Source organism: Melanerpes formicivorus, unplaced genomic scaffold (assembly GCF_026170545.1).
Source record: "Melanerpes formicivorus ecotype bairdi unplaced genomic scaffold, bMelFor1.0.p_v2 SCAF_18, whole genome shotgun sequence".
Classification (NCBI taxonomy): domain Eukaryota; kingdom Metazoa; phylum Chordata; class Aves; order Piciformes; family Picidae; genus Melanerpes; species Melanerpes formicivorus.
Window position 1 is genome coordinate 11,066,192 of NW_027142370.1, and position 27,582 is coordinate 11,093,773.

At 48.5% G+C, this 27,582-nt stretch overlaps 1 protein-coding gene across 4 annotated transcripts; it reads left to right on the forward strand.

Annotated features, from left to right (window-relative positions):
* Nucleotides 1-917: 917 nt before the first annotated feature.
* Nucleotides 918-13,150, forward strand: RNF4 (ring finger protein 4). Of its 4 annotated transcripts, XM_068149601.1 has the most exons (9): nucleotides 2,333-3,903; nucleotides 4,220-4,326; nucleotides 4,793-4,853; nucleotides 5,382-5,502; nucleotides 6,233-6,312; nucleotides 7,415-7,424; nucleotides 8,102-8,267; nucleotides 9,766-9,814; nucleotides 10,729-13,150. In XM_068149601.1, exons 1-9 carry the CDS (start codon nucleotides 3,769-3,771, stop codon nucleotides 10,876-10,878), a joined length of 879 nt encoding a protein of 292 aa, XP_068005702.1. In that variant the 5' UTR covers nucleotides 2,333-3,768; the 3' UTR covers nucleotides 10,879-13,150. The 4 variants fall into 4 exon arrangements, with proteins under 4 accessions (XP_068005704.1, XP_068005705.1, XP_068005702.1 ...); XM_068149603.1 differs by lacking the exons at nucleotides 2,333-3,903; nucleotides 4,220-4,326 and adding an exon at nucleotides 918-950 and having other exon boundaries at nucleotides 4,793-4,953; XM_068149604.1 differs by lacking the exons at nucleotides 2,333-3,903; nucleotides 4,220-4,326 and adding an exon at nucleotides 1,050-1,067 and having other exon boundaries at nucleotides 4,793-4,953.
* Nucleotides 13,151-27,582: the final 14,432 nt, after the last annotated feature.

Consider the following 27,582-nt stretch of genomic DNA (forward strand, 5'->3'; position numbering starts at 1 on the left):
GAAGAGGGCCACAAAGATGATCAGAGGGCTGGAGAACCTCTCGTATGGATACAGGCTAAGAGAGTTGGGGCTGTTCAGCCTGGAGAAGAGAAAGCTCCAGGGAGACCTCCAAGCAGCCTTCCAGTACCTGAAAGGGGCCTATGAGAAGGCTGGGAAGGGACTTCCTACAAGGGCTTGTAGTGATGGGAAGAGAGGGAATGGATTGAAGCTTGAGGAGGGCAGATACCCACAGGGCATCAGGAGAAAAATGTTTGCAGTGAGGGTGGTGAGACACCAGAGCAGGCTGCCCAGATAGGTCATGGATGCTCCCTCCCCAGAGGTATTCAAACCAGGCTGGATGAGGCCTTGCTTAATTTAGTAGGAGGTGTCCCTGTCTGTGGCACGTGGCTGGAACTATATGACCTTGAAGGTCCCTTCCAACCCCAACCATTCCATGAATCTATGACTCTTAAATCATCTAACGAAACAGACTAAAAACTCAGAGGCTTCACCTGTCTGATCTGAGGGACAGGTTCACGAAGAAAACCTTTCCCTGCAATGGTGCTGGAAGCTGCACATTTCAGAGCGCTCCTGGCAGTGCAAACGGCCAGCCCACCAACGTCTCTGCACACAGCTGTCGTGTACTGATGTGTACCAAGGCCCAGATTACCTGAGGAAGGCTGAGGGTTTCCAGCACAGCAGCGTGCATCGGACACCAGGCCCTCATGCCTCGCCCAAAGCGGTCACTGCCGGCCGGCACCTGGCCGCAGGCTCCGCGGCCGCTCCGCCCCCAGTTGCACGGCAAACTACAACTCCCACTCTGCCGCCGGGGCAGGGAGCAGGCGGGCCCGAGCAGCGAGCGGGTTTATGATTGACGGACCAATCAGCTCAAGGAGGATCGCCAGCTCTTCCAATCGCGGAGGAGCAGGGGCGGGCGTTTCGTTGAGCCGCTGCCGGGCCGGGCGTTGAGGGTGAGTGTTGCAGGCCGGGGGTTCCTGCCGGGGGTCTACGAGCGCTGTCCGGGAGTGGCGCCGGCGGCGCCGGACCCGCCTTGCCTTCCTGAGGCGTCCGGGGCTGACGGGCGGCAGGTGAGGGGCGATGGGGGAGACGGGGAAGGCTGCCGCGCCCGGCTGCCGTGGGGGAGGGGCGCGCTGGGCCGGCGCTGAGGGCAGCTGGGGGAGATGAGGCATCTTCCGCCGGTGCTGGGAGCAGGGCCCTGTGCGGCGGGGCGAGGCCGGCGCTGTTTCCTTTTCCCTGGCGGGGACAGGGACCTGAGCTGTGTTTGCCGGGCGTGCAGCAGGGGCACGGCCCTGCCCGCCGCTGAGACGGCCCTGAGCGGCTTCCCCTCAGCTGTCCCCGGCCTGCCTTCCTGGCTGCGGTGTTGCCGTGCAGCGTGTCCCGCTTCCCCACTGTCCGGACCGCCTGGCTTTTAACAGATATGTTCTTTTAAGCTTTGCCTTTGCGGGGTGCTCCGGGGCCTGCGAGTGCCGAAGCCCCGCGTTGAAGGTCGGCCCCGGCGCGGCTCCTCTTGGCGCCGGGGGGCCGGCAGCTCTGGGGTCCGGGGCACAGCTAGGCCTGCCCCGCATGCCAGCGAAAGGCAGACCAGCCGGGCCTCACCTGCGGGCTGCGCCGGCTCCCGTGCTGCTCACTGTGTCAGAAACTCTGTGTGCTGCGAGGGACGTCCAGAGGGTGTCCTGAAGGGGCTGGAAGAGACAAGTGTGGGAGAAGAGCTGGTGGCGTAGCTTCCCCCCGCTGGAGGAGCAGGAGTGGCTCAGGACGTGCGGTGCATCGGGCAGTGTGAAGCCGGCAGTCCGTCCTCCCATTTTGTGTGACAGCAGGAGTGGAGGGAGTGCTGCTCTCCTACTTCAGTGACCCTCTACACTTCCATGGCAGAACGTGGGAAGGCTCAACATCTTGTTCCTTTCTTCTGTATTTGATTTTGGGACTAGAGAAAGTAAGCTGTCCTTTGGAGTTGTGCAGTAACAGGAGTCAGTTGCTTTATTTTTCTGGCCAGTCTTCAGCTTTTTGTTACTTCTGAAACAGGACATCTGACCAGTGAAAAACTTCGGTGTGCTTTGTTCTGTGGGTGGTTTGTGCCCTTCTCCTTTTTCTTTGGATTTGTTTTCTTGTTTTGGGGTTTCTTTCTTCAGCTGCTTAACACCTCTGTCTTACTTATCTGCAGATGTAGCTGACTGCTTAGAGCAGACAGGAAGGTGTATCTCTATGGTAGCTGTTTCTCTCTCATCGTTACAGTTTGTAGTCAATGGGTTGTCCAGGGAGGTGGTTGAGGCCCCATCCCTGGAGGTGTTTAAGCCCAGGCTGGATGAGGCTCTGGCCAGGCTGATGTAGTGTGGGGTGTCCCTGCCCATGGCAGGGGGGTTGGAACTAGCTGATCCTTGTGGTCCCTTCCAACCCTGAATGATACTATGATACTATACTATGACTGCTTGACCTAATTTGGACAGAACACAACAGACTCAGCTTTTGTTTTCGCTGGGGTTGGTGTAGTACATCTGAAAAAATGAGAAGGTCCTTGAGGGTACTGGAAATACATGCTAGGAAAGCTTTGAAAAGGGAAAATAGATTACTGCTCTTTGTGGGTAAAAAACCTGAAGGCTAGCCCTTTGTGATTGTTATGTGCCTCTCCTGATCATAGAATGTGCTTTTTAATGCGTGCTGTGTCTTTGATACTGTGCTTCCCGTGCAGAGTGCAAAGGGAGGTTTTAAGGGTAGAAATGAGAAGCAAAATCTTGAAGGCCTAACATGTCATGTTTTGATACACACCATGTACTGCTTTTATCAGCTGTACAGTGCATACACCAGATATTTATACTTTGTGTTTTGAGTGTTTAGGATTATGATACCTCGTTTGTGTTAGTGTGTGGTAAAAATGTGTTCATGCCCAAGCCAGTTGTCCTCAGTTTATGCAAAGCACATGAGACCAAGAGAGGTGTAAGAGAAGTTGTTTATGTTGGCTAGAGAACCCTGTGGGGGAGTTGGGATTATAATTCAAACATGCTTGATTAGGCCAGTTTGAACTCAGTGAGGATCTCAGCGTTTCTAGAGAGGAAAAATAAATAGCAGGAGAGCAAGATGATGGATTTGGGAATGAGGATTCCTTTGCTCCTAGTGCAAACAGTCTCCATTTAAATGACTTTTCCTTTATTTCTCTCAAGCATCTACCTGGAAAGAGAAAGGTTGGCAGACCTAGTCGTTAAACAGCTAGAGAGCTAGCTGGAATAAACCTTGAATTTTGATGTTACCAGGACAACACTGCTTAGGCCCTTGGGAAGGCGAAGTGACAGGAGCAGGAACTGCATGTGCAGAGCTCCGCGTATGGGAGGAAGGGGGAGTGGCTTTTCCTGCTGCTGTGTCGTCTGGCGGCCGGCAGTGAAAGGTCTGCAGAAGTTAAAAGCGGGGGGGTGTTTTTGGCTCGCTGAGTTGCTCTGCTATGTTTTCACGTTTAAGAAACTCTAGGTTTTAAAAAGAAATTTGAGTTCAAGAATTTTGCATTGCTATCTGAATGCAGCTTGCTCGAAGTGTAGTAGATGGGCTTGCCAACAGCGTCAGCTGGAGTCACTTGGTGCTTGAGGAGGAGGGAGGCTGGTGTGGGTTGATAGGAGGTGGGTGGTAAATGTTTGCATTGCCCGCTCTTGGGAGGCTTGGTGCTGGGTTTGAAAGTGCTTGCAGGAGGGGGAGCAGAGAGACCTTGTCATTTTTGCTAGGCAGTGCTGTATAACAAATCATAGTGCTCCTGAGGCTTTGAAAATCCTTAAGTAATTCTTATTGATGGGTATGTGTCTACAGGTGAAAAGTTGGAACTCTCTTGTTTCCCTCAGCCCTTCTGCACTCACTAGCTTGACCTGTGGTGTACTGAAGAAAGGGAGTTTTGCTAGATTTCTGCTGACTGCTCCTGCAGTTTGGGTAATCAGCTTTCAGTCACTTCCTGAGTAAGCAGATAACATGGAAATCTGTAGCCCCATAGAAGAGGTTGGTTCTTGCAAGACAAAAATGCTACTCAATCATGGGATTCTTCCTATAGTCTTAATAAATTCCAGCAGTCTGATTTTCTTGTGTTTATAAACACAACTCTCCTGAGCTGGGTCATGTTGGTGCTGGGGGTCATAGAATCACTTTGGTTGGGAAAGCCCTTTAAGACCATCAAGTCCAGCCATTCTCTAACTCTACCAAGACTGGGGCTAAACCATGTCCCTCAGCACTACTCTCTGCCTCTTTTCAGCACCTGCAGGGATGGGGATTCAACCACCTCCCTGGGCAGCCTGTTCTGTGTTTGATAAAACTTTCAGTGAAGAAGTTTCCTCTGATAATTCCCTTCCAGATCCACAGGTATTCCTAAACTGAATTTTCTGTGCTTTGCTGGATTTAAAATCCTCTTGAGCTGTTCAGTTCACACCTGTTGGAATCTGGAGGCAGGTTGGAGAAGGGAACTGCTTACCTGGAACTTTTTGTTGTCTGAAAACAGCTGCTTAGTGCACATTTCCCAGGGGTGCCTGCCCACACACAAGCGTTGCCTTCAGACAGTTGCTTTCAATGCCACTTCACTGGGCTTCCTTTGGGCTTCCTTGGAACTTCCCCAGTTTGTTGTAACAAAGCAGCTTATTCTGGTCTTGAGCTTAGGAAATGGGTACAAAGGATGGAGGCTTTAGGCCCAACTGCAAGTGTCTGAACTCTGGGACTTCCTCTCTAGCTTTGGACAGAAAGTAGTGAATCAGGAGTGGGAATCTCGGAGAGGGGATTTACTTCAGAGAGTAAGCAATACAGACAGGTCATCTTCTCTTCCCTTTTCTTCCAGGTTTGGGAGAGCATCATTCCCAGACCCTGAGCAATCTGTACAGTGTGCTGCCAAGAGGAATGTAAGGAATTGATCCTTGTACCTTCCTTACAATTACTGTTTTGGGATTAGTACCTCTTCCTTTTTCTGTGGTTTTTAGATCAAGAAGCACCATGAGCACAGTAAGTATTTTACTCCTCAATGCCAACACGTTTTTGTGGTACTTCTCAAAATGGTTCAAAGAATGTGCAGGAAGTACAAACTATTACAGCTTCATGGAACTTCATGTTCTGGGATACTCTAGCTTTTTAATCTCTTGGTACTAGTAGTAGGTCAGAAATGCAAAACCTTGATAGAACTGTGAATCAGTCTTGTCTTTGGTGAGCCACCGTGGGTGTTCTTTGTGACCCAGCTGGTGAGAGATCTGGGTGATGTCTTGTCCTTAATGTGATAGCTTTGGGTAGGAATGAGCCACACCACCTTTCAGTGCACATGACAGCCTTTCTTGGGGGTGTTCTGTGTATCCTTGTGTGCTTTCACTGGTGCTGCCAAGACAGGGCCACGTTAATGTTGCTGCTAAAGCAAGTGCCACGGCTTCTTTCTCTCTTAGACTCAGCGGAAGCGCCGTGGGGGAGCAGTAAATGCCAGGCAAGCTCGGAAGCGGAACAGGCTAGTGGCCTCTACTGCAGAAATGGCTTCAGAAGCAGAGCCAATAGAAGTTGAAGAAAGTGGTAAGCTTTCTTGTTGACTTGGTAAAGACAAAGATTGCATCTGGAGGCTTGGGTGGTTATGCCAGTTTCTAGGCCCTTTACTGGGGAGGAAGGGGAGCCCCTTCTTGAAAAAGCATCTCATGTGGCATCTACAAACAACAAGGTTCCTGACAGCTGGCTTAGCTTGTTCCTGAGAGGAAATCCATTCACCACTCCTGGTAGATGAGTTGTGGCAGAAAGTTACTCAGGTGCTGCTGGTCTGATGTGCTGGGAGTTGCTGCAGCTCCACTAGAGAGAGTGACCAACTACATCTGGGAGCTGCCAAGTCCAAGGAAGATAATGAGGAGTTTATCATTAGTTCCCCCTGTCCCTCGGGGGAACCTGTGCAGCCTGGTGCTGCAAAATTGTCATATCCTGTATGATTCATGTTTTATTCTGTGCCAGAAACCTGCCTCTCTGTTCAATGAATAATTTGTTGCTGTGTACCTCCCACAAGCTGTTGTCATAGCATAAAACTGTATGAGGAGCTCAGCCACTTGCTTCTGCAGCTGGCCAAAGACAGTGGTGATGGTGGCAATGCTCTTATGTGGGCAGTGCTCTGGAGGGCAAAGCCTGAGTGAAATGTTGCATATGTTGCTGAAGAGAATAGGGACGAGTCAAGGCTGAATCATAGCTCAGCCTGTTACAGAGTGGCAGGCAGGTGTTTTTTCTCTGCAACTTCTAATTCTATTCCTAATGTTTTGGGTTTAAGCTGGTGAAGAAGTCGTAGATCTCACATGTGAATCTTCGGAACCTGTAGTCGTCGATCTAACTCACAACGATTCTGTTGTGGTAAGTAGTGAATGACACGCTTCTCTACATCTCCTAGTCCAGCTGGGTTTCTGTTGTGATCCCTGATAGAATCTGGCTCCAAGGATAAGGTTTGAGTTGAAGTTGTGAGTGCATGAAAGCTATCTGCTCTGGAGGTGCACTTGCAGAGTGAGAGGGTGATCTGAAATAGCTTTGTGCTCCAGAAGTTAGGGAGAATGTAGCCCGATGATGGGTCATAGGGAGCTGCAATTGCAAGTTGAAGCTACAATAGATGTATCAAAGTTATAGGACAATGATTTAGATCAAAAGTGAAGGAGATAGAAGTCTTGGACATCACACATACAAATTGTTTAGCTGCAACATTAGTTTAAGGGAGTCCAGGTACAGAGATGCCAAGTAAAGCTGTACATAGGCATAGCACAAACTAGTTCAGATTATTACTCCATGAAGTCCTGAAAAAAAATCCACTTGGATTGTTTTTTTACTGCTACTATTAAAGCTGGATGAGTATCTGATCCAGGCTGCAGTGGAACTTGCAACTTCTGTTTTGGGATGCTTCTGCTTCAGTGCAAACCAGAATGCAGCAGCAGGAGTAGCATGGGAGTCTCTCCTGCTGGAATTGTCCCTGAGCAAAGGGACAGGCCTCCAGCCTTAGCAGATAATCTGCATTGCCCCAGTGCTAGTTCCACCAAAGACAATAGCAGGGTTAGGGTTTGAGGTTTTTTCTGCAGCAGTCAGTAGTCTACTGTGAAGTGTTCATGGATATCACACTTGAATTTGCCTGTTTGAGGCAGAAAGAGGGGAACAATCTCTTGCAGCCTAAATCAAATGACAGCATTAAAACTGGGGGGCAGGGAGGAAAGTGTTCAGGTGGTTCATAAGCTGCCTCCATTTCTGTCCCATTGCAGCAGCATGAGCAGAAACAGAGACCCACTTAGCTCTTTTCAGAGCAGCAGCTGACTGTCCAGTACTTGAGGCATTCTTATCAAGAGTGATACCCTGCCACCCTTAGCTTGTGCTGCTGGAATTGCTTGGCTTATCTGCTGTTTGTATGTAACACTTGAGGTGCACACCAGTCTAACTGTGTTTTCTTTTCTCTCTCTTCCATCTACATTGATGCAAGATTGTTGAAGGTGAGTTGATATTTTACCATGGGCGATGGAAAAGACAGGAAAATTAAGTTGAGGATGATTCCAAGACAAACTTGTGAACCTGAGCAGCCTTGATGGAAACTGCATTTACCAAAAGGCAAAGGACAATGCTGAAGTATCTGGCCAGTGTCTTAGAGAATGGGCCCAACCTGTGTTTGAGTCTGTCTATCAGAGCTTGTAGAAACTACCTGAAATAAAATACATCAGAGCTGCTCAAAACAGCTTTTGTTATTTTCCCCAAGCAGGAGTTCTGTGAGCCCAAAGTTGATGCTAAGGTTTCCTAGCTCTGGAACACCTGCTTTTGACTAATAAAATGTCAAAAGGCTTTTTTAGCCTTTTTAAGGCAGAGGTAGCTGCCTTCTAGAAGGGTGATTTATTCACAACTAGTGTAACTGCATGAAACTTTTAAGACACCAGGCGTCTTCCAGAACAAGCTTTAGCTTTCTTGTAGGGCAAACCAACTGTCTTGTGTAGATTTGTAGTAGAGTGTCTGGAAGTGTCCAGCTTTAATGCTTAGGAAACCATCTTGTTTGCTTTGAACCCAGCTGAATGTGATCCATTTAGAAGGTCAGCTGTTGCAGAACATTCATAATCACCCACTTCAAGGCTTGATGCAGGGAGATAATTATTGCATCTAACTTACCACAATTGAATTGCAGAGAATCAGCGGCCAAGGAGAAACCTCAGACTAAGAAGTCAGAGACAGTCAGACAGCTGTGTGCTGAGTAGCGATGATGAGGATGAAACCAGAGACAATGATGTGTATGTGACAAATAAAGTATCTCGAGAACTGGGGCCACTAGAAGATGAAACTGCAGGTTCCAAGTATGTATGCTTCATGTCCTTCCAAACTAATTCATAGAGATATGAAGGGGGCCTACAGGAAGGCTGGGGAAGGACTTCTCAGGATCTCAGGTAGTGATAGGACTAGGGGGAATGGAATGAAGCTGGAGGTGGGGAGATTCAGGCTAGATGTGAGGAGGAAGCTCTTCACCATGAGAGTGGTGAAGCCCTGGAATGGGTTGTCCAGGGAGGTGGTTGAGGCCCTGTCCCTGGAGGTGTTTAAGCCCAGGCTGGATGAGGCTCTGGCCAGGCTGATCTAGTGTGGGGTGTCCCTGCCCATGGCAGGGGGGTTGGAACTAGATGATCCTTGTGGTCCCTTCCAACCCTGAATGAATGATACTATGATGATACTATGATACTATGCAGGGTTAGACTGGTGCTGGAGGTGACCAGAGAGCTGCCTGCCTGCAGGGTTAGACTGGTGCTGGAGGTGACCAGAGAGCTGCCTGCCTGCAGGGTTAGACTGGTGCTGGAGGTGACCAGAGAGCTGCCTGCCTGCAGGGTTAGACTGCTCTTGCTTGTGGGGAAGGTTATCACTAGCTGTAATTAATGAGTTAATGTTACAGCTGCTGCATAAATAATTTGGGCAGTAAAATGGGATAATTAATGGAGTGAAATGATGGCTGTGAAGCCAGGGATGAACATTACTAGTGCTCACTGCTTGAGCTGGAGGTGGCAGCATGAAGGGTGTCTCATGCTACCTGTTCCAAGCAACAAACTGTTGTTTGGCATGGTCAGTGACATAATGAAGCTAAGTGTTCATGGTAAAGACTCAGGGAAGCAGCTTGCTGTGACAGTTTAAAATAGAGAATCTGTAAATAAAAGTGGCAGGAAGCTCTGTCTGGCAGAGAGTCCCTTCTGCAGAGTAGCTGTGTCTGTTAGTGTGTGTGCCAGACAGCTGGAGGCAGGAGAGGTACAGCTGTAACCACAGCTTGTAAAGGACACTGCTGCAGTCTCTCAACTAAGAATGTATTTGTTTATGTTCCCTCACCTTGGGGTGCCCCTGCCCTCCACTTGGTAAGAAAGGAATTCTTGGTGTGGATATGTCACTGGGCTGAGATGTTGTTAAATGCAAACAGGGATGTTTTGATTTGTGGAAACCACTTTCACATCTCAAATGGATAGTCTCTAAGGGACAGCTAGATGCTTTAGTTACAAACCTCTTATTGATCACCTGCTGAAGATAAGTACAGCCACAGGTGCACTGCTCAGTCACTTGTCGTCACGGAGCAGGCTGACTAACGACATCTTCTCCCTAAGGAAAACCAAGGCACTGCCTTCCTTTAGGTAGGGGAAACCCCAACCACTGATTAAGTGCAACAGCTTGAGAGAGTGAAAGGTACTCAGGGATCTGCAGATGAAATGCCCTGTGGCTAGTCTGTGCTGTTGGACGATTGCATGATGGTTTGTGTGGGTTACCCTCCATGCACGGTGAAATTCATGGATGCCTGTTCTTTCTGCTTCTGTCCTCTCTGCCAAGGCCCTCTGGTACCGTCAGCTGTCCCATTTGCATGGATGGCTACTCAGAGGTAAGGATCCACATGGCATTTCTTTTAGGGCAGAGGGAGAATGGGGCAGAGGGTGAGCTGCACAATTCTGCGTTATGTGGGAGGCCCCAGAGGGTTGACTTTGAAGTAAACAGCTTGAATTGAAGGTGAAACTGCTTGTAACTCCCAAGTCATTTCTGAGTGGTATACAGAGCAGCAGAAACACTTGCCAAGATGGCACTGAAAGGTCTTCACAGAATCAGAGTGGTAGGAGTTGGAAGGACCTCTGGTGATCATTTAGTCCAACACCACTGCTAAAGCAGGGTCACTAAATCAGGCTGCCCAGGACTGCAATGTTCAGGTAGGTCTGGAATCCTTCTCCAGAGAAGGAGACTCCACAACCTCTCTGGGCAGCCTGCTTCTGGCACCCCAACAGGAAAGCTTTTCCTTATGCTTAGGTGGAACCTCCTGGGTTGGTCTCTTCCAACCTTAGTTATACTGTGACTGTGACACTGTGGGTTCCAGTTTGTGCCTATTGCCCCATGTCTTGTCACTAGACACTGCTGAAAAGAGCCCAGCCCCATCCTCTTGCCCCCCACCCTTTAGCTATTGATCACATTCTTCTCCAGGCTCAACAGCCCCAGGTCTCTCAGCTTCTCCTCCTCAGAGAAATGCTCCAGTCCCCTCAGCATCTTTATAGCTTCCCTTGGGACTCTCCACTACTTCCCTGCATCTCTTGAGCTGGGGAGTGCAGAACTGAACATGAATGCTCCAGATGTGGCCTCACCAGGGCAGAGTAGAGTAGGAGGAGAACTTCCCTTGACCTGCTGGTCACGCTCTTAATTTCTGTGTTCCCTGGTTTTGTAGACACTCCCAGTCCTATTTGCCTGGTGCCAACACACGAGGCAAGTTAAGTTCTTGACCCTAAGTAGCTGTCATGGTTTCTTTTCCTCCAGATCGTGCAAAGTGGACGACTGATTGTGTCAACCAAGTGCGGCCACGTCTTCTGCAGCCAGTGCCTCCGTGATTCCCTTCGGAACGCCAACTCGTGCCCAACCTGCAGGAAGAAACTCAATCACAGACAGTATCATCCCATATATATATGAATACTTCTATTTCTCAGGACAAACTCTACTGGATTTTGGGGGAAAACACCATGTTTTCAGTGCTCTGAAGATATAAAGAGCAGCAAGTTGTGCACACATCCAAATAAAACTGATTTTGCTGGAGAACTTCTAATGTATATTGACAGCTTTCTTACGGCCCAAGCTGCTTCTCGTCCTGTCCCTGCTCATAACGTTCAGTTTAGGACTGTCTTCTAACTGGACCAGCAGCCTGCATCAGAAAGGAAGCAGCTCATCCATGTCCTTCTATTTTTTTCATGCTTTAATAAGAGGGAGTTGAGTATTTTGTTGTTCCTGGTTCTAAGTTATTCTCACCCTTGCGTACGGATGCAGAGTAGCTCCCTTCCCAGCTGCAGGTCGGCAGCTGCCCCTTTCCTTACACTTCGGTTGTCGCCCTGTAAGAAGCTCACAACTCTGTTGCATTCTGCTGTAACTTCTTTGCCCAAGAAGAGTAAGTTGTGTGAGGATGGATTTTTGTCATAAATCAATATGAAACTGGCAGCTGAGGTCATGCAATAACAGAACCTGCTGTTAAGCAGCCCTTGGGTGCTTTGAGCAGGGGGCTTGAACATGCAGGTGTCCTTGTGAACTCCGTGAGATCTGAAGTGCACAGATAAATGACAACGGGTGCAGTGGGAGAATACATTCTGGAATGTTTAACTGCCAACAACTCCTGAACTTCAACCACAGCACTGAATTGATTTTTCTAAGCATTTCTTTTCTGACATGGTGAGAGGGTCTCTTGGGTTTACTGGCGCTCTCCTGTGTACTCAGAACGTTGTCTTCTCCAGGCTTGCTAGCAATAAATTAGAAGCCAGTTGTATGCTGTCCTCTTGTCAGCTGAAGACCAAACTACCTACAGACCTTCCTGATCAAATTGTCAATCTCTGCTTTAACCCTGTTACAGCTAGAATCTGCAAGCTGATGTGGAATCACAGCTGAGCTGATACAAACAGGATTGTAAGAGTTAAATGTAGATGAGGTGATAGAAATCAGTGCTGTATGATCCACATCTGCAGTAGCCCCAGCCATGAAAAGATAGAAAATGAAGCTTGGACACCCTTTGGCAGGTGGTTGATGACGAAGACTGGAAATACTGTTCTGTGCTCTGGTGCAGCATGATGGTTGGATGCATTTAGTTGATGCTGATACCTGATGTGTCTTTGCTAACCTGTCCCTAGGGCTCTGCAGGAAGCCTTGAATTAATTCAGCTCTTCTAACTAGCAGCCTCAAGTTCTGTATTGAAGAGTGCAGGGGTAAAGAGGCTTTTGTTAGGATGGTTAGGGATGTTTCTGGATGTACTAACACTGAGTTTAGTTCCATAAAGGCTGGCTGAACTGCAGTACCTTTTCCCACCCTGCTTTGGAAGAGCTCTAGATCAGCTGTTGTCAGGAATATGCAGTTTGCATTGTGACAGTATGGCAACTGCTCAGCAGTTGCACAGGTTGCTGTGTGCTCCCATGGGTGACACAAACTGCAAGCAAGGACTGCAGCAGGCTTAGGATGGTGCAGTGACAACTACAACTGGTGTTTGTGTCCCAAAAAGCAGCTAATCAGTGGAACAGCTGGAAACACTGCACGAGGAGAGGCAGCCCAGCTTGAACACTGCTGAGACACTTCAGGGCCACAGGAGTAGCTTAATAAAGAAGAAAAAAGCTCACTGATGGCCAGTGTTCCTTGAGTGGCTGCTACAGGAGAGGGATGGTAAGAAGGGAATCTGAGGAGTTACCTCTGAGGGTGAAGGAGAGTCTTGTATCCATGCATCTTCCACAGTATACTAGCCATAGCCTAAAATGCCTTTGCACAACTCCCTCTGTGTAAATATCACTTGATAGTTTGTGTCTCAAGAAATACCTTGACCTGAAAGTCAGATATCTCAACCTCCAAAACACAGAACAAAACTCTTTAGCTTCCTGTGTACCCTGTGGAGTGCCACACATGTGGTGCTTCTCAAAAGAAATTCTGAGTCTCAGTATGTGGAAAAATACTGAATTGCATTACAGGGGGGAGGTTAGGGAGGGAAAAAAGAGAGAAAAGAAAGCCCAGTATCATTGAGTTCCAGTGCTGCTTCATGTTGGCAGGAACCAGTAGAGAATATACAGACTTTTTTCTGTTCTGTAAATGTATGTCTTGTATAGAATTCCATTCTCCCCTGTATTTAATTGTATTCATGTCTGTCTGTCCCATTTCTCCCAGCCTCCACTGGTAGGCAAACAGTTCTTTTACCAGGTTGAAATAAAGTTTATCAATTTGATCAAGCACTTGTTCTTTTAATCACAGTCTTAATTGATTTGCAGAGGAAAACCAGCCTGAATCCCCAGCCTTGTAGTTTTTTTGGTCAGTGTGTGGTGTTTGGGATGATAGGTGCAGTCCTGCCTGAGGCTGGGGGAGCTGGCAGCAGGGAGGGCTCCCTTCCAAGGGCAGCAGCTGTATATACACCTCACTTGCAAGGCAGATAACTCCAGCTGCTGCTGGAGCTTGTTGCCTGTTGCTTATGCATGTGATGTGTGAGGAACTGCTGGAGAGAGCAAGGAGGGATGCTGAGGACAGGATCAGGCACAAAGTGGTTGGAAAGTCACTAGAAAAGTTTTTATGTCTTCTTCAAACAAACTACATAGATGCTGTTGCCTTGAAGTTGTCTTGTTTCTCTGATTTGCTTTTCTTACTCATTGGGCATGAAGTTTCTCATCCATTTTGAAGATCAGAGTTATACTGGCTTTCCTCCAGTCCTCAGGCACCTCTCCTGTTCCCCAGGACTTACCAAAGGTGATGGAGGCAGGCCTAGCAATGATGGATTCTTGACTTAGGTGCTGCTACTAACACCCATGAAGTGCAGATGTTTTCTGCTGATGCGTGTTTGCTGCAGACTGGTGTTTTTCTGTGCCCTCTGGTTGTGTTGCTGCTTTCCCACCCTCTCTGCTTTGTTGCTGGTTACGGTGGGAAATGTTTTATTTCCTGGAAAGAAAAAGGCTACCTGTTTTGCAGTGTGCAGAGAGAACACATCCAAGTGCCAGGTTCTGTACATTGGCCACAACAACCCCATGCAGTGCTACAGGCTGGGGTCAGAGTGGCTGAGAGCAGCCAGGCAGAGAGGGACCTGGGGGTACTGGTCGATGATAGGCTGAACATGAGCCTGCAGTGTGCCCAGGCAGCCAAGAGGGCCAATGGCATCCTGGCCTGCATCAGGAACAGTGTGGCCAGCAGGAGCAGGGAGGTCATTCTGCCCCTGTACACTGCACTGGTTAGGCCACACCTCGAGTCCTGTGTCCAGTTCTGGGCCCCTCAGTTTAGGAAGGAGGCTGACTTGCTGGAGCGTGTCCTGAGAAGGGCAACAAAGTTGGTGAGGGGTTTGGAACACAGCCCTGTGAGGAGAGGCTGAGGGAGCTGGGGTCGCTCAGCTTGGAGAAGAGGAGACTCAGGGGTGACCTTATCACTCTCTACAACTACCTGAAGGGAGGTTGTAGGCAGGCAGAGGTTGGTCTCTTCTCCCAGGTAGCCAGTACCAGAACAAGAGGACACAGTCTCAGGCTGCACCAGGGGAGGTTCAGGTTGGATGTTAGGAAGAAGTTCTATACAGAGAGAGTGATTGCCCATTGGAATGGGCTGCCCAGGGAGGTGGTGGAGTCACCATCATTGGAGGTGTTCAGGAGGAGACTTGATGGGGTGCTTGGTGCCATGGGTTAGCTGTTCGGGTGGGTTGGATTGGTTGATGGGTTGGATGCGATGATCTTCCAACCTGGTTTGGTTTATTCTAACTCCTGTTACCTGGACAGGGAATCTTGTGGAGGTGGTTGCCTAGTAACTCCTGCACTGAGGATGTGGGAGACCAAGTCAGCTCTGGGGTCTTTCAGGGAGCCTGACTGAGCCTCAGCCTCTAAGCCTGTCACTTCTCAGCCCAAGAGTTCTTCACAGGTTCCGTCAAAGAGGGGTCCCACTCCTGCCTGTGGTGAAGGATGACCACAGAGCTCAGGTGATTGCATCAGTCTGGTGTTGGTACAAATGAGAAAGAGGCTTCCAAGAACATTTCTCAACTACACTGAGTAGTTAACATCTTTCATTTGCTAAGGACCTGAATCACACCACATAACTGAAAGCCTGGTTTCCCACTAGTAACTGCCACCCACAGACTGTAGGTTTAGCTTTGGTGTATTTTTGTTTTCCAGATTAGATGTTAGCTTAAGGATTGGGGAAAAGCAGCTAGAGGCAGATCCACTACAACTGAAAGTGTGAGTGGAAATTGCTTATATCCAAACGTTTCCTTTCAGAAATTGCATGACTGAGGCATTGGCATCAACACCCTCCATGGCATTGGTTTAATACAGAGGTTGGGGGCTTCATGCTCTCAGAGGTCTCTCCTCTCCACACAAGCAATTGTAAGTGTCTATTCTAAACACCTTTCCATTATTTGTATGAAAATTGTTTCCCAGGGAGTGCACAAAATGCATTCCCATCCATTGAGCTTCTTCGTGCTTCCTGAGGAAGGTGAAGGACCTCTGCTTCCTTCATCCTTCCAAGACCTGCTCTGATACCCTCTGCCCTTCCCAATCCTTGCTGGCACACACAGTGACAGAGTGAAAGCAAGCTCCATCTCCGTCTTCTGGTCCTGCAGAGCCCCTGAAGGTGCCATGGTAAATACTCTCCCTACTGTAAAGATATCACCTGAAGCAAGATCCTGGCTGTGCTCCATGAGCTTACAGTGCTGCTAGCAGAGACAGAGCTTCATGGCTCTCTGGGATGGAGTAGATGGAACGATATTAGAATCACAGAGTAGTTTTCATGGGAAATGCTCTCTGGGATCATAGAGTCCAACCATCAACCTAACACCACCCTGGCCATGTCCACACGCTTCCTGAACGCTTGCAGGGACAGGGACTCCACCACCTCCCTGCCCAGCCTGTTCCAATGCCTGACCTGCAGGAAAGAAATATTTCCTAATATCCAACCAAAACCTCCCCTGGTGTAGCTTGAGGCCATTGCCTCTTGTTTTATCACTTGTTAGGAGGGAGAAGAGACCGATCTCTACCTCACTGTAAGCTCCTGTCAGGGAGCTGCAGAGAGCAATGAGTTCTCCCCTCAGTCTTCTCCAGGCTGAGCAACCCCAGGTCCCTCAGCTGCTCCTCACCAGAGCTGTTCTCCAGACTGTTCACTAGCTTCATTCCCCTTCCCTGGACATTATTTTCTGATGCCAGCTCCTGTGTGGCCCTTTTTGCTTACAGTGATTTGCAGCATCATGCCAAGCAGGCACTTGATAATTAGCATGATTAAGAGTGCACACATTGCAGGGGGAGGCAATGTGTAAATCAGGCATTAAAACCCTGCTGCAAGGAGGTGCTGTGCTAGGGCTGCCTTCCCTCTGCCATCAGAGCCTCCCCAAATCTCACTCCGCTCCTGGATCCGCAGAGGAAGGGTCTGCAGCTGTGGCTATTTCGGTGAGCGGTGTTCCAGCACCCATTTCCCCAAATCATTTATTAATGACCACAAAGACCAGAGCTTATTTCCAACTAATTCAGCAGCCCCGAGTGGAGCCGTGGCTCCTGCCTCTATTTTGTGCCTTTTTCCTTGCTGGAGTGCAGACAAATGAATTTTAAAAATAGCCTGGGGTGAAGGTTGAAGTCAGTGATTTTACAAGGCTCTTTAAAAGCCTCTTTTCCAACCTGCCAAATTATGGGATGGCTATAATTTGTTGAAGTCTGTCAGCATTTAAGGAAATGCCTGCTGCAGGCCGAAGCATCAGCACCCCTCAGCTGAGCAAAGGGAGCGCGGGGCCGCGGGAGCAGGCGGGGCTCCGCCGGGGCAGAGCTGCCTGCTCAACGCCAGCCTCATGAATTGCAGAGAGCTAATTAGAAGAAACGCTCGCAAAAGACTCGTTTTCTGACACTTCTGGCTAAAACTTAGCTGAAGTGCTTCTGTCAAACTCCAGGCTCTCTGTCAGCAGAGTTTATTAGGTTTGCCAGCCAGACTTCCCTTTATTTTTGCCTCCTGCCTCTGTGTTGGAAAGCAGAGAGCTTTGCAGGGCAAGCAACGGCTGCCACCATTGCTTGGGAAGAAAGGGGACATCCAGCTGGAGGGGCTTGGACTCTAATTCTTGCTGTTATTTCTATTTGACTAGCAAATATCAGCCAGTTCCATAAACTCCAACAACCATCCACAGGATCCCACAAATTGTCCCCAGAGCTGTTGTCCAAGGGGAGCAGTGAGGAGCAGATTGGAGCAGCGCTGGAGGCTGGTGACTTGAGGAATGCTGCCTGGCTCCCAGATGTGAGGTCAGGCAGAGCTTTTGTTTCAGAGTCTCCCTCCTCTGGAATCATAGAATTATTTTGGTTGGAAAAGCCCTTTAAGATCATCCAGTCCAATCATTCTCTAACTCTACCAAAGCTGGTGTTAAACCATGGCCCACAGCACCACATCTCTGTCTCTCTGGAACATCTTCAGGGATGAGGATTCAACCATCTCCCTGGTAAGACAGTCCCAGTCTTTGAGACCCCTTCCAGTGAGGAAGTTTCTTCTAATATTCCACCTGAACCTCCCCTGGTGCAACTTGAGGCCATTTCCTCTTGTCCTACCACTAATTCCTAGGGCAAAGAGACCACCCCCACCTCACTCCAATCTCCTTTCAGGCACTTGTAGAGAACAATGAGGTCTCCGTTCAGCCTCCTCCATGCTAAACAACCCCAGTTCCCTCAGCTGCTCCTCACCAGACCTGTTCTCCAGACCCTTCACCAGCTTCGTTGCCCTTCTCTTGACCTGCTCCAGCACCTGAATGTGTGATCCACCCAAAACCATTCTGTGATTCTCTGAGAGGTACCTACTAACCCAAGCACCCACTGCCTGCACAACCACAGGGTGTTACAACTACTGGAGCTTGAAGGAGGTCAGCAGAAAGACTCCAGTGAAAGCAAATGAAAGATAATATATGTGGTTAAAATAAGCATGGAGCTTGGTTTGTGGCAAAGCCCTGAAGAAGAAATTCCAGAATGACTTTTTATCATTTAGAAGATGTTCCCCAGGATACCTGGAGGTCCCAGAGGCTGCGAGGAGCCCAGGTGCTGCATCCAAGGCAAGCGCTTTCTAAGGAGCCCATGCAAAGGAACACAAAACATTTTGATTCATGAAGCAAAAATCTTCCTTGGGCAACCCAAGACTCAATGTTAGGCACAAAGGACATTTGTAACCATCATCTCAGAGGACAGAGCCGGCTGAGGATCAGATGATTCATTTTGTTGTTTACAAGGTAGGCACAATGCTCATTCTCAGGTGCAAGGACTCAAACTGCATTAGAAAGCACCATCCCATAAAATAAATGCCCTAATTTGTCCTTTTTTCTTGCCTGTCTTTCAAAACTGGTTACAGACAGACCTTTTATTTCTGTATTTTGCTGCCTCCTTTCAAACAACGACCCATCCAAGGGCATCTCAGCTGCAGCTGCTGTTACCTGCAAGAGAATATTTAACAGGCTTCACCTCCAGGCATCACCTTGGAAACGGCAGAGCAGCTCTGTGTGGTGGCCAGAGGAGAGTGGGATGCTCTGCAGGGAAATGAAAAAGGATTGACCTTCTCCAGAGTGCTCTCAGTCTGCTGTTGATGGTAGCTAACAGTACCCAGGTGGGTGCTCCTTGGCATGGGCTGGTGCTTGCTGCTGCCAGCCTTGACTCAGCAGCCCCGCGTGGGTCAGCGGGGTGAGCATAGCTGAGTGCCCAGTTCTTGGTTCCCAAGCCTGAGATGTTGTTCCCAGGATTTCTGCTACTACTGGTGGTGGTGGCCTGTGGGGCACCTCCCTCAACATCTCTTTTGTCATCACAAGGAGGAGGCTTTGCACTGCATCAAAATGCCCTGTGTGGTGGAGGGAGCCCATGGCTGCTGCAGCAAGGTAACTCCAGTTACGAGGAGTTGCATCATGCTGAAATAAATCACATCCTGCCTGATGTCACTGTGGAGAGGAATGGCCTCACAGCCTGCAAAGATAAGGCTGCTAGTGGACAAAATGGCAGTGCCTGCATGCAGCTGCTCATGGAGAGGAAATGCTCATTAAAGACAAAGCAGAAAAGCAGTAGCAAGCCCTGCAGAACAAATAGGTGAGTGATGCAGACACTTAGAGAGCCACAGCGTGAAGCCAGGCTGTTTCTCTCTCCCTCCAATCACATTTTGCCCAAGCAGCCCAACACTGCCCTCCAGCCTGGTCTGTGCACAAGGAACAGCTCTGCTCCCTGCCACAGGGGTGGCTGCAACGTCTCCACAGTGTTTTGGCCACCCTAGAGACCCCTTCCCACACACCACCACCAACCAGGCAGTGAAGGTCTGGGAATGTTCCTGTGGCATAGGTCAGTCTCAGAGCAGCTGTCCTGCTGCAGACCAAGGCGATCCTGCCTGTTCTATTTGACTGCCAGGGAATTTTGCAGGAGCCACCCAGTGTGGGAGGGACAGCAGAGCTGGGGGAGATGCCATGGTGCTGGGGGGCGTTGCAGTCTGTTACATGTGCCACTGACTGCGTGGTGTTCCTCGTGACAACAGCTGCCCTGGGCGATACTTTCCCAGCAAAACACAGTACTGGGGAGGCTGGCAAGAGGAAAGCTGGGAAGCCAGCAGAAGGGTGGCAGAGATTGTGTGAGGGGAGTCAGAGGAGTGAGGGCTGTCCTCAGTGTGTCAACAACCTGGGATCTTGGGGTGTGTGCCTTCACTTCTAGAGGTGATGTGGGGATGCTGCCTAGGGGTTGACTCTCTCATCTCTCCTCCACTTCCCCTCTTCTTTCTGTTCTTACCGGTAGTGACAGCTGAGGTTAAACAAAGCCTCCATTGCATCAGACCTCCAAGGATAACAGGAGGAAAATGCTGTGAAATCTCACCCAAGGTAACCAAGCAAAACAGATGAGACTTCTTCCTGTAGTTTAACAGCCACAGTGGGAGCTTTGGCCACTTTCATGCAGAACATACAAATATGGTCAGTGATATTCTCCAGAAAAGAGGATCCTATTTTAAAACCTGAGTGGAGAGGTAGGTTTTACCTTAAGAGCTTAGAACATGCTCAGCATGAACTCAGACAGATCTATTTCCATGAATTATAGGCAGACCAGTGTCTTATGGAGTGGGGAGTGCTGGATCCACTTTTGGCTTCATGTGATGGTGTGCAGACTCCAGCATGCCTCCCTGGGTGAGCAAACTGGAACCTCTGTAGGGCTTTGACGTGAAAGCACTAAGGAAATACTGTCTGTAACTGTGGGAAGCAGAGCAGTCATCACTTGCTGTGAGATGGTGGCTTAGCATTTTACTGCCATTTAGAAAAAACAGGAGTTTTTCTATTCCTTAAAGAAATGCTTGAGGGGTGATGCTTTGACCAGCTGTCCCAGGTTCTGCAGCAAGGCAATGGATCATAGAACCATAGAATCATTAAGCTTGGAAAAGACCTCTAAGATCATCAGGTCCAACCTTCCACCCAACACCTCCATGACCACTGGATATGTAGCTCCTTACTGCAGACCTGAGCCATCAGAACATGAAAACATCCCAAAACAGGAGGTACAACCCAGAACAGGGTTTTTCAACTGCTCCCAATGCTAGACACCACTTCTTAGATGTTGTAGTGATTTGACCTGCCTTTTTTCATCATGTTGCTGTTGTGGTTTGGAGGAGAAAAGGATGGTTTAGTTCAACTACAGCAGGATTTTTTTACAGACAAATTTACTCATTCCTGGAAGTGTTTAAGCCAAGGCTGGGTGAGGCTTTGAGCAACCTTGACCAGTGGGAGGTGTCCCTGCCCATAGCAGGGCTGCAACAAGAGAAGTGTGGCCAGCAGGGCAAGGGAGGTGATCCTCCCCCTCTACTCAGCTCTGGTGAGACCCCACCTGGAGTACTGCCTCCAGTTCTGGAGCCCCTATTACAAGAGGGATGTGGAGGTGCTGGAAGGTGTCCAGAGAAGGGCCACGAGGATGAGCAGAGGGCTGGAGCACCTCTCCTGTGAGGACAGACTGAAGGAGTTGGGGCTGTTCAGTCTGCAGAAGAGAAGGCTCCCAGGTGACCTAATTGTGGCCTTCCAGTATCTGAAGGGGGCCTACAGGAGGGCTGGGGAAGGAGTTCTCAGGATGTCAGGTAGTGATAGGACTAGGGGGAATGGAATGAAGCTGGAGGTGGAGAGATTCAGGCTGGAGGTGAGGAGGAAGTTCTTCCCCATGAGAGTGGTGAAGCCCTGGAATGGGTTGTCCAGGGAGGTGGTTGGGGCCCCATCTCTGGAGGTGTTTAAGCAAATAATATCCAAGGGGTAAACCAGGTTAGATCAATTTCTAAAGGGGATCCTCAGCAGAAAGTCTTCTTCCAAGAAATACATTCCTGGCAGCCCTTCCCCTACCAGCTCTCTAATCTTTCAAGCTGCCAAAAAATGAATTGCTCTCTTTGACAAAGCTTTTGAATTCACTCAGCCTGACTCTGCTGCCTCTTCTGGATTTGAGTTATTACCCATTATTTTTATCTACGATGCATCTGGCTACAACATACTCTTAAACAAAGAGATTTGCCACTTCTGTATTCTTCCTTCTGCACTTTGAAGCAGATGCAATAACCGGAAATGCAGAGAGGTGACTCTCCTTTGAGAAGTGCAGGATGTGGCCTTCCAGTATCTGAAGGGGACCTACAGGAAGGCTGGGGAAGGACTTCTCAGGATCTCAGGTAGTGATAGGACTAGGGGGAATGGAATGAAGCTGGAGGTGGGGAGATTCAGGCTGGAGGTGAGGAGGAGGCTCTTCACCATGAGAGTGGTGAAGCCCTGGAATGGGCTGTCCAGGGAGGTGGTTGGGGCCCTGTCCGTGGAGGTGTTTAAGCCCAGGCTGGATGAGGCTCTGGCCAGGCTGATCTAGTGTGGGGTGTCCCTGCCCATGGCAGGGGGGTTGGAACTAGACGATCCTTGTGGTCCCTTCCAACCCTGAATGACACTATGATACTATGGTGGAGTCCCCATCACTGCAGGTGTTCAAGAGGGGATTGGATGTGGCACTTGAAGCCATGGTTTAGTAGTCATGAGGTGCTGGGTGCCAGGTTGGACTTGATGATCTTTGAGGTCTCTTCCAACCTTATTGATTCTATGATTCTATGAATCTTTAGTGCAGAGTGCTTCTCACAGCAGCAAGTTTGTTTTACTGAAGCACACAATGGAGTGTAGGTTTTTCTATGCCATTGATTTGCAGTTCTGTAAGAAAATAGCTTTTTCTTTGTTCCAGCCTGTCTCCAAATTAGTCAGCAAGAAGTAAAAGAGTTTTGGAGAATACATCCATCTCTTTATCTGGCACAACAGCAATCTCACATTTTCCATTTGGAATGAGATGACTAAAAGTGCTTCATTAGGCAAAGACAGGGAGCTGTTACATGGTCTGTAGAGGCTGAAATGGGATAGAAATAAGCACAAATAGGACAGAAATAAGCACTGGAACAGACTCCACAGGGAGATGGTTGAATCCCCATCCCTGGGGGTATTGAAAAGAAGCAGAGATGTGGTGCTGAGGGACATGGTTTAGCACCAGCCTTGGTAGTTACAGAATGGCTGGCTTGATGATCTGGAAGGGCTTTTCTATCCAAACTGATTCTATGATTCTGTAACCAAAGCTATCATAGCTTTTGATATTGCTGTTGCATTTGACAACTCTGAGACTGAAGTGGCTCAGAAAATGTCTCTGCTGGCCATGTTAATGCACAAACTGCCTCCTTGCACTTAGAGAAATGCCTCCTGCAAGCACACGCTGTGCAAACACGTCAGTGTTTGTTAAATCTGGGGCTGAAATGTGGAGCTCCTCTGGTACCAAGGCAGACCACATCCTACCCCTGCAGGAGCAGCTCTCAGCTGGTAAATAATGCTATATTCTCATTCTTTGTTGAGTAAATTCCCTTTCTCTGGCAATTGCAGGCTCTTGGAGTGATGCCAGCCTTATCCAAATGTGAGTTGCCCTTTGGGGAATTGTCTTGAATGTTTTCTCTCACTGGGATGAGGGAAGCTCAGAGTTATGATCCCCTGTATTCATATAAACATCATGGAGCTGCTTATCAATCCAGCAAAGAGCCCCACTGCACAAATGATGGGAATTGCTTGGAATAACAGGTAGCTCTTAAAGGACCCATAGCCAAGACCCAGACACATTTATCCTCACTGCTGTGAGGTTTCTGGTGTCCAGCATCTTTTTGGATCACATCATTAACTGTTTGAGTTCTCTGATCCCCTGGTTTGGACATTAAGAGACACAATGGAAATGGTTTGACAATACAAAGGCAAGCTCAGTCACTTCCAGTCATATCATTAAGCAAATGAAGTATTTCAGTTGAAGAACAGATGCTTATTGTGGTAAGGAAATTGGTCTGGGCTGGAATTTCACAGCTGGTTTTAGTATCTTTAATCTGGGACCAAATGCTAGCCCCACAGTGCTCCAGGTTTGGAGGCATCTCAGCAAGGCTGCCTTTGAATCTTGGTCTTCACAGAAGCTCTGTGAGGAGTGGGAATGAAATTTCCTGCAGGGCTGGACTCTGCATCTCCACATTCTTTCTTTTCCCCTCCCAGCACTCACATTTCCTCTCTGCCTGGAGAGGCAAGCAGCACTACCTTATGTCATGCTTGAAGTTACAAGGGTCTGAGTGGCCAGTGGGTTCTTGCCTCTCCTTAAAGACACTGGAAGTGTACTTCCCTTTGTGGGGCCACCCTGGGGATGTGCAAGTTCATGTCTGCCTAAATCTTGTAGGATGGGGGAACCTCTGCCTCTGTCAAATGGGACTGAAAGTGACTGGTGGATTAGAAAACCTCTTAAGCAGGTCACTGGGACAAAGTGGTAGCATAGGGCTTGCTTTGGAATGGAATGGAATGGAATGGAATGGAATGGAATAGAATAGAATAGAATAGAATAGAATAGACCAGACCAGGTTGGAAGAGACCTTCAAGATCATCGTGTCCAACCCATCATCCAACACCACCTAATCAACTAACCCATGGCACCAAGCACCCTATCAAGCCTTCTCCTGAACACCTCCAATGATGGTGACTCCACCACCTCCCTGGGCAGCCCAGTCCAATGGGCAATCACTCTCTCTGTGTAGAATTTCTTCCTAGCCTCCAGCCTAAACCTCCCCTGGTGCAGCTTGAGACTGTGTCCTTTTGCACCCCACTGCTAGAGACAGCTGATAGAAATTAGCTTCTCTACCTTCTTTTTAGTGTTTCATGAACTACATTGCTTAACAGGGGAAAATTGGACATTTTTACCCCTTTTCTCTGCTGGGTTTCTCAGACACAGAGTGGAAACCTGGGTGATCCATGAGCTCTGCTGAGCATCCTGGCATTATGAAGAGATCTGCTGCTACAACCACCACAACAAATTCTTTGAGATGTTTTGACAGTGAGGAGCTATCATTTTTCCTCCTGTGGTGATAAATTTAAAAGCCAAAGAAGCAGAAAGATAAACACTAAGAAAGATTCACTTTGTTCACTTTGATCATGTTCATGTTGATACTGCTAAAAAGCTTCAGGTCAGTGAGTGCAAAAGCAGAACATGCTTCTGTTGGCACAAATTGCAATGAAACAGGACATGTGCTTGTAGCTTCTAATGGCTGCCAGGAGGCAGGTCCTCATCTTTCAGCTGTCATACTCTGGATTAAATCTGATGGATGGATTTAACATATTTTAAAAGGTGAAATGAAAGCATCAAAAGAGCTCCAAACTTTGTTATATAGCAGCCCAGAATATGCTTCCAGCATAGCTGCAAACAGGAGTAGTTCTGACTCACTGAGCAGAACCAGCCCAAAACACTGGGTGACTGCTCAGTGAATGGCTGCTAGTGCTTCATTTTAAGGGTTATTGGCAGTAAAGATGGAAGGAAAAGGCAGAGAAGGTGAAGAGCCTTGGAGATGATGGCCTTCAGAGGCAAGCAGAGAGCCTGGGCTCTCCAAGGCACAGAGCTGGCTGAGCAGGCAGGATTGGAAACTGTGAGCAAGGAAGCTGCTGCTGTTTTTCCCTTCTTCATGGGGATGTTGTGAATAGAGAAGATTACACTATGGAAATATCCTCCTCACTTCCCCAGCACACCACCAGGGCTCTGGATGTGCAGGTTAACACCTGTGCTGAAAGGTGGGTTTTCTTTGAAAACTCTGAGACTAAGCTTCATTCACTGTACACTTTATTTCAAGGCTCTGAAAGCATCTGAGGGTGGACATGTCCAAGCTTCTCTGCTTCAGGTTGAACCTTGGTCACCTCTAAGTGCTTTCCCAAAGAGTGGTGGGATGTGAGTTTGGTAAGTGGATCATGGAAAGGGTCTCTCACCATTATGATGGTCCTTAAAGGAAAGTGGTAGGAATGGAAGGCTGAAAGAGCCCTGCCTTGTCCTCATGCTGTGCATACAAGGTCCAGCACAGTCATTCCTCTTAACCCAGCCTGGGGAAAAGACAGAATGGCCTCTGGAGGTGAACAACACATACCCTGCCAACACTCACAGGAGATGAAGTGCATGGGCTCAATGTTTTCTGAGGGTGTTCAGGTGTGTGGAATCACATCCTCCCCTGTCACACATTTGTCTTCCCTCTCCTGTAGAAAAATAAACTTGCTATTAAAATGAGTTTGTTGGGCAGCAAAGACAGAATGATTACATTGACAGATTGCTCGAGCTGCACAATGTTAACATCAGTGAGGAGACCCAGGTCCTCAGTAAAGCTGTAGCAATAGGGGGGGACTAGAGAGAAAGCCAGGACCTCAGAGGAACTTTCAGAAGTGTAAAGAAACAATAGTCCTGAGAGCTGGGGTAGTTACACAGTGGTGGGAAACAGAAGGACAGCTTTAAATTCTTCTCAAAGCTGCCTTGCATTTGAGTTGCTCCTTTGACTTCAGCCTTTTACTAATGTCACCAAGTAGCACTGGCAGAATTGGGAACTAAATGTGTCATTAAGGACCCCTTGAAACTAAAGAAATCATAAATTTTAACCTCCCTGACACAGAGGCAGTGTTTCAAGACCAGTAAGGACTAGCAGATCTCTTCATTTTGAGTTGAAGTTGTAACAACAGTTCAGTGCAAAGATTCCTTACAGGATTGTGTGTACAGTGGAAGACCAGCACAAGTATTTCACCAGGGTGATAAAACCATATTGAGCTTTCCCAGACAGCACCTTGACTACAAGAAAGACACTGAAGTGCTGGAGCAGGTTGAGAGAAGGGCAATGAAGCTGGTGAAAGGTCTGGAGAACAGGGCTGGTGAGGAGCAGCTGAGGGACCTGGGGGTGTTCACCCTGGAGAAGAGAAGGATGAGGGGAGACCTCATAGCTCTCTGCAACTCCCTGAAAGGAGTCTGGAGTCTGGTAGGGGTTGGTCTCTTCTCCCTAGTGTCAGGTGAGAGAATGAGAGGAAATGGCCTGGAATTGTGGCAGGGGAGGTTTAGGTTGGATATCAGGAAAAATTTCTTTGCTGCAAGAGTGGTCAGGGATTGGAACAGGCTGCCCAGGGAGGTGGTGGAGTCACCATCCCTGGAGGTGTTCAAGAAACCTGTGGACATGGCACTGTGGGACATGGTTTAATGGTTGTGGTGACCTTGGGGTTGGCAGCTGGACTCCATGATCATAGAGGGCTTTTCTAAACAATTCTGTAAAGGTAACTGTGATCTGCACAGCTCTGCACACAGCCTTTCATTGACCTTATGGCTCAGAGAAAGAACCCCAGTGCTTCTGAAACTGGGCTGGTTCAAAGGCAGAGCACGGGAAGGCACTGCAGTGACCTGTGCTGTTTATGCAGTGAGTTTTCATAAACGGCATTCCTGGAAAATCTGACCAATTTTCACAGGGTAAATCATTCTTCCCCTGGAAGGCTTCTGAAGTGCAACACCACACTCTGAATTAACAATGAGGTAAATTAAAGTTAGTTTGTTCCAGTGACTAAGTTTATTTTCTCAGGGACGAGGTGGAACCTTTTCAGTAGTTCGATTCAAGCAAGGTCTTCACAGCAGGCAAATTAATTTCCTCTCCCTTTTGCTCTGGTTCATACAAACACTCAAATCCACCACCAAAATGGCAAGTTCATTTCTGAAACAACCAACTGGCTCAGCAGCTAACTGGAACTTAGAAACAAGGCGTGGTAGCTGAGCTCAGTTCAAAACCATGAAGTACTTCACTGAAAGAATAGGATAGGATAGGATAGGATAGGATAGGATAGGATAGGATAGGATAGGATAGGATAGGATAGGATAGGATAGGATAGGATAGGATAGGATAGGATAGGATAGGATAGGATAGGATAGGATAGGATAGACCAGGTTGGAAGGGACCTTCAAGATCATCACGTCCAACCTATCATCCAACACCACCTAATCAACTAACCCATGTAACCAAGCACCCTGTCAAGTCTCCTCCTGAACACCTCCAGTGATGGTGACTCCACCACCTCCCTGGGCAGCCCATTCCAATGGGCAATCACTCTCTCTGTGTAAAACTTCCTCCTGACCTCCAGCCTGAACCTCCCCTGGCGCAGCCTGAGACTGTGTCCTCTTGTTCTGGTACTGGGTGCCTGGGAGAAGAGACCATCATCCGCCTGTCTACAACCTCCCTTCAGGTAGTTGTAGAGAGCAATAAGGTCACCCCTGAGTCTCCTCTTCTCCAGGCTGAGCAACCCCAGCTCCCTCAGCCTCTCCTCACAGGGCTGTGTTCCAAGCCCCTCACCAACTTCGTTGCTCTTCTCTGGACTCGTTCCAGCAAGTC

Bases quoted from the DNA above. Each gene is read 5' to 3' on its own strand.
- RNF4 (XM_068149601.1), top strand. From the start codon at position 3,769: ATGGGTATGTGTCTACAGGTGAAAAGTTGGAACTCTCTTGTTTCCCTC. The intron at 8,268-9,765 runs GTATGTATGCTT...CTCTCTGCCAAG, and splicing joins GATGAAACTGCAGGTTCCAA to GCCCTCTGGTACCGTCAGCT. The intron at 9,815-10,728 runs GTAAGGATCCAC...CTTTTCCTCCAG, and splicing joins GCATGGATGGCTACTCAGAG to ATCGTGCAAAGTGGACGACT.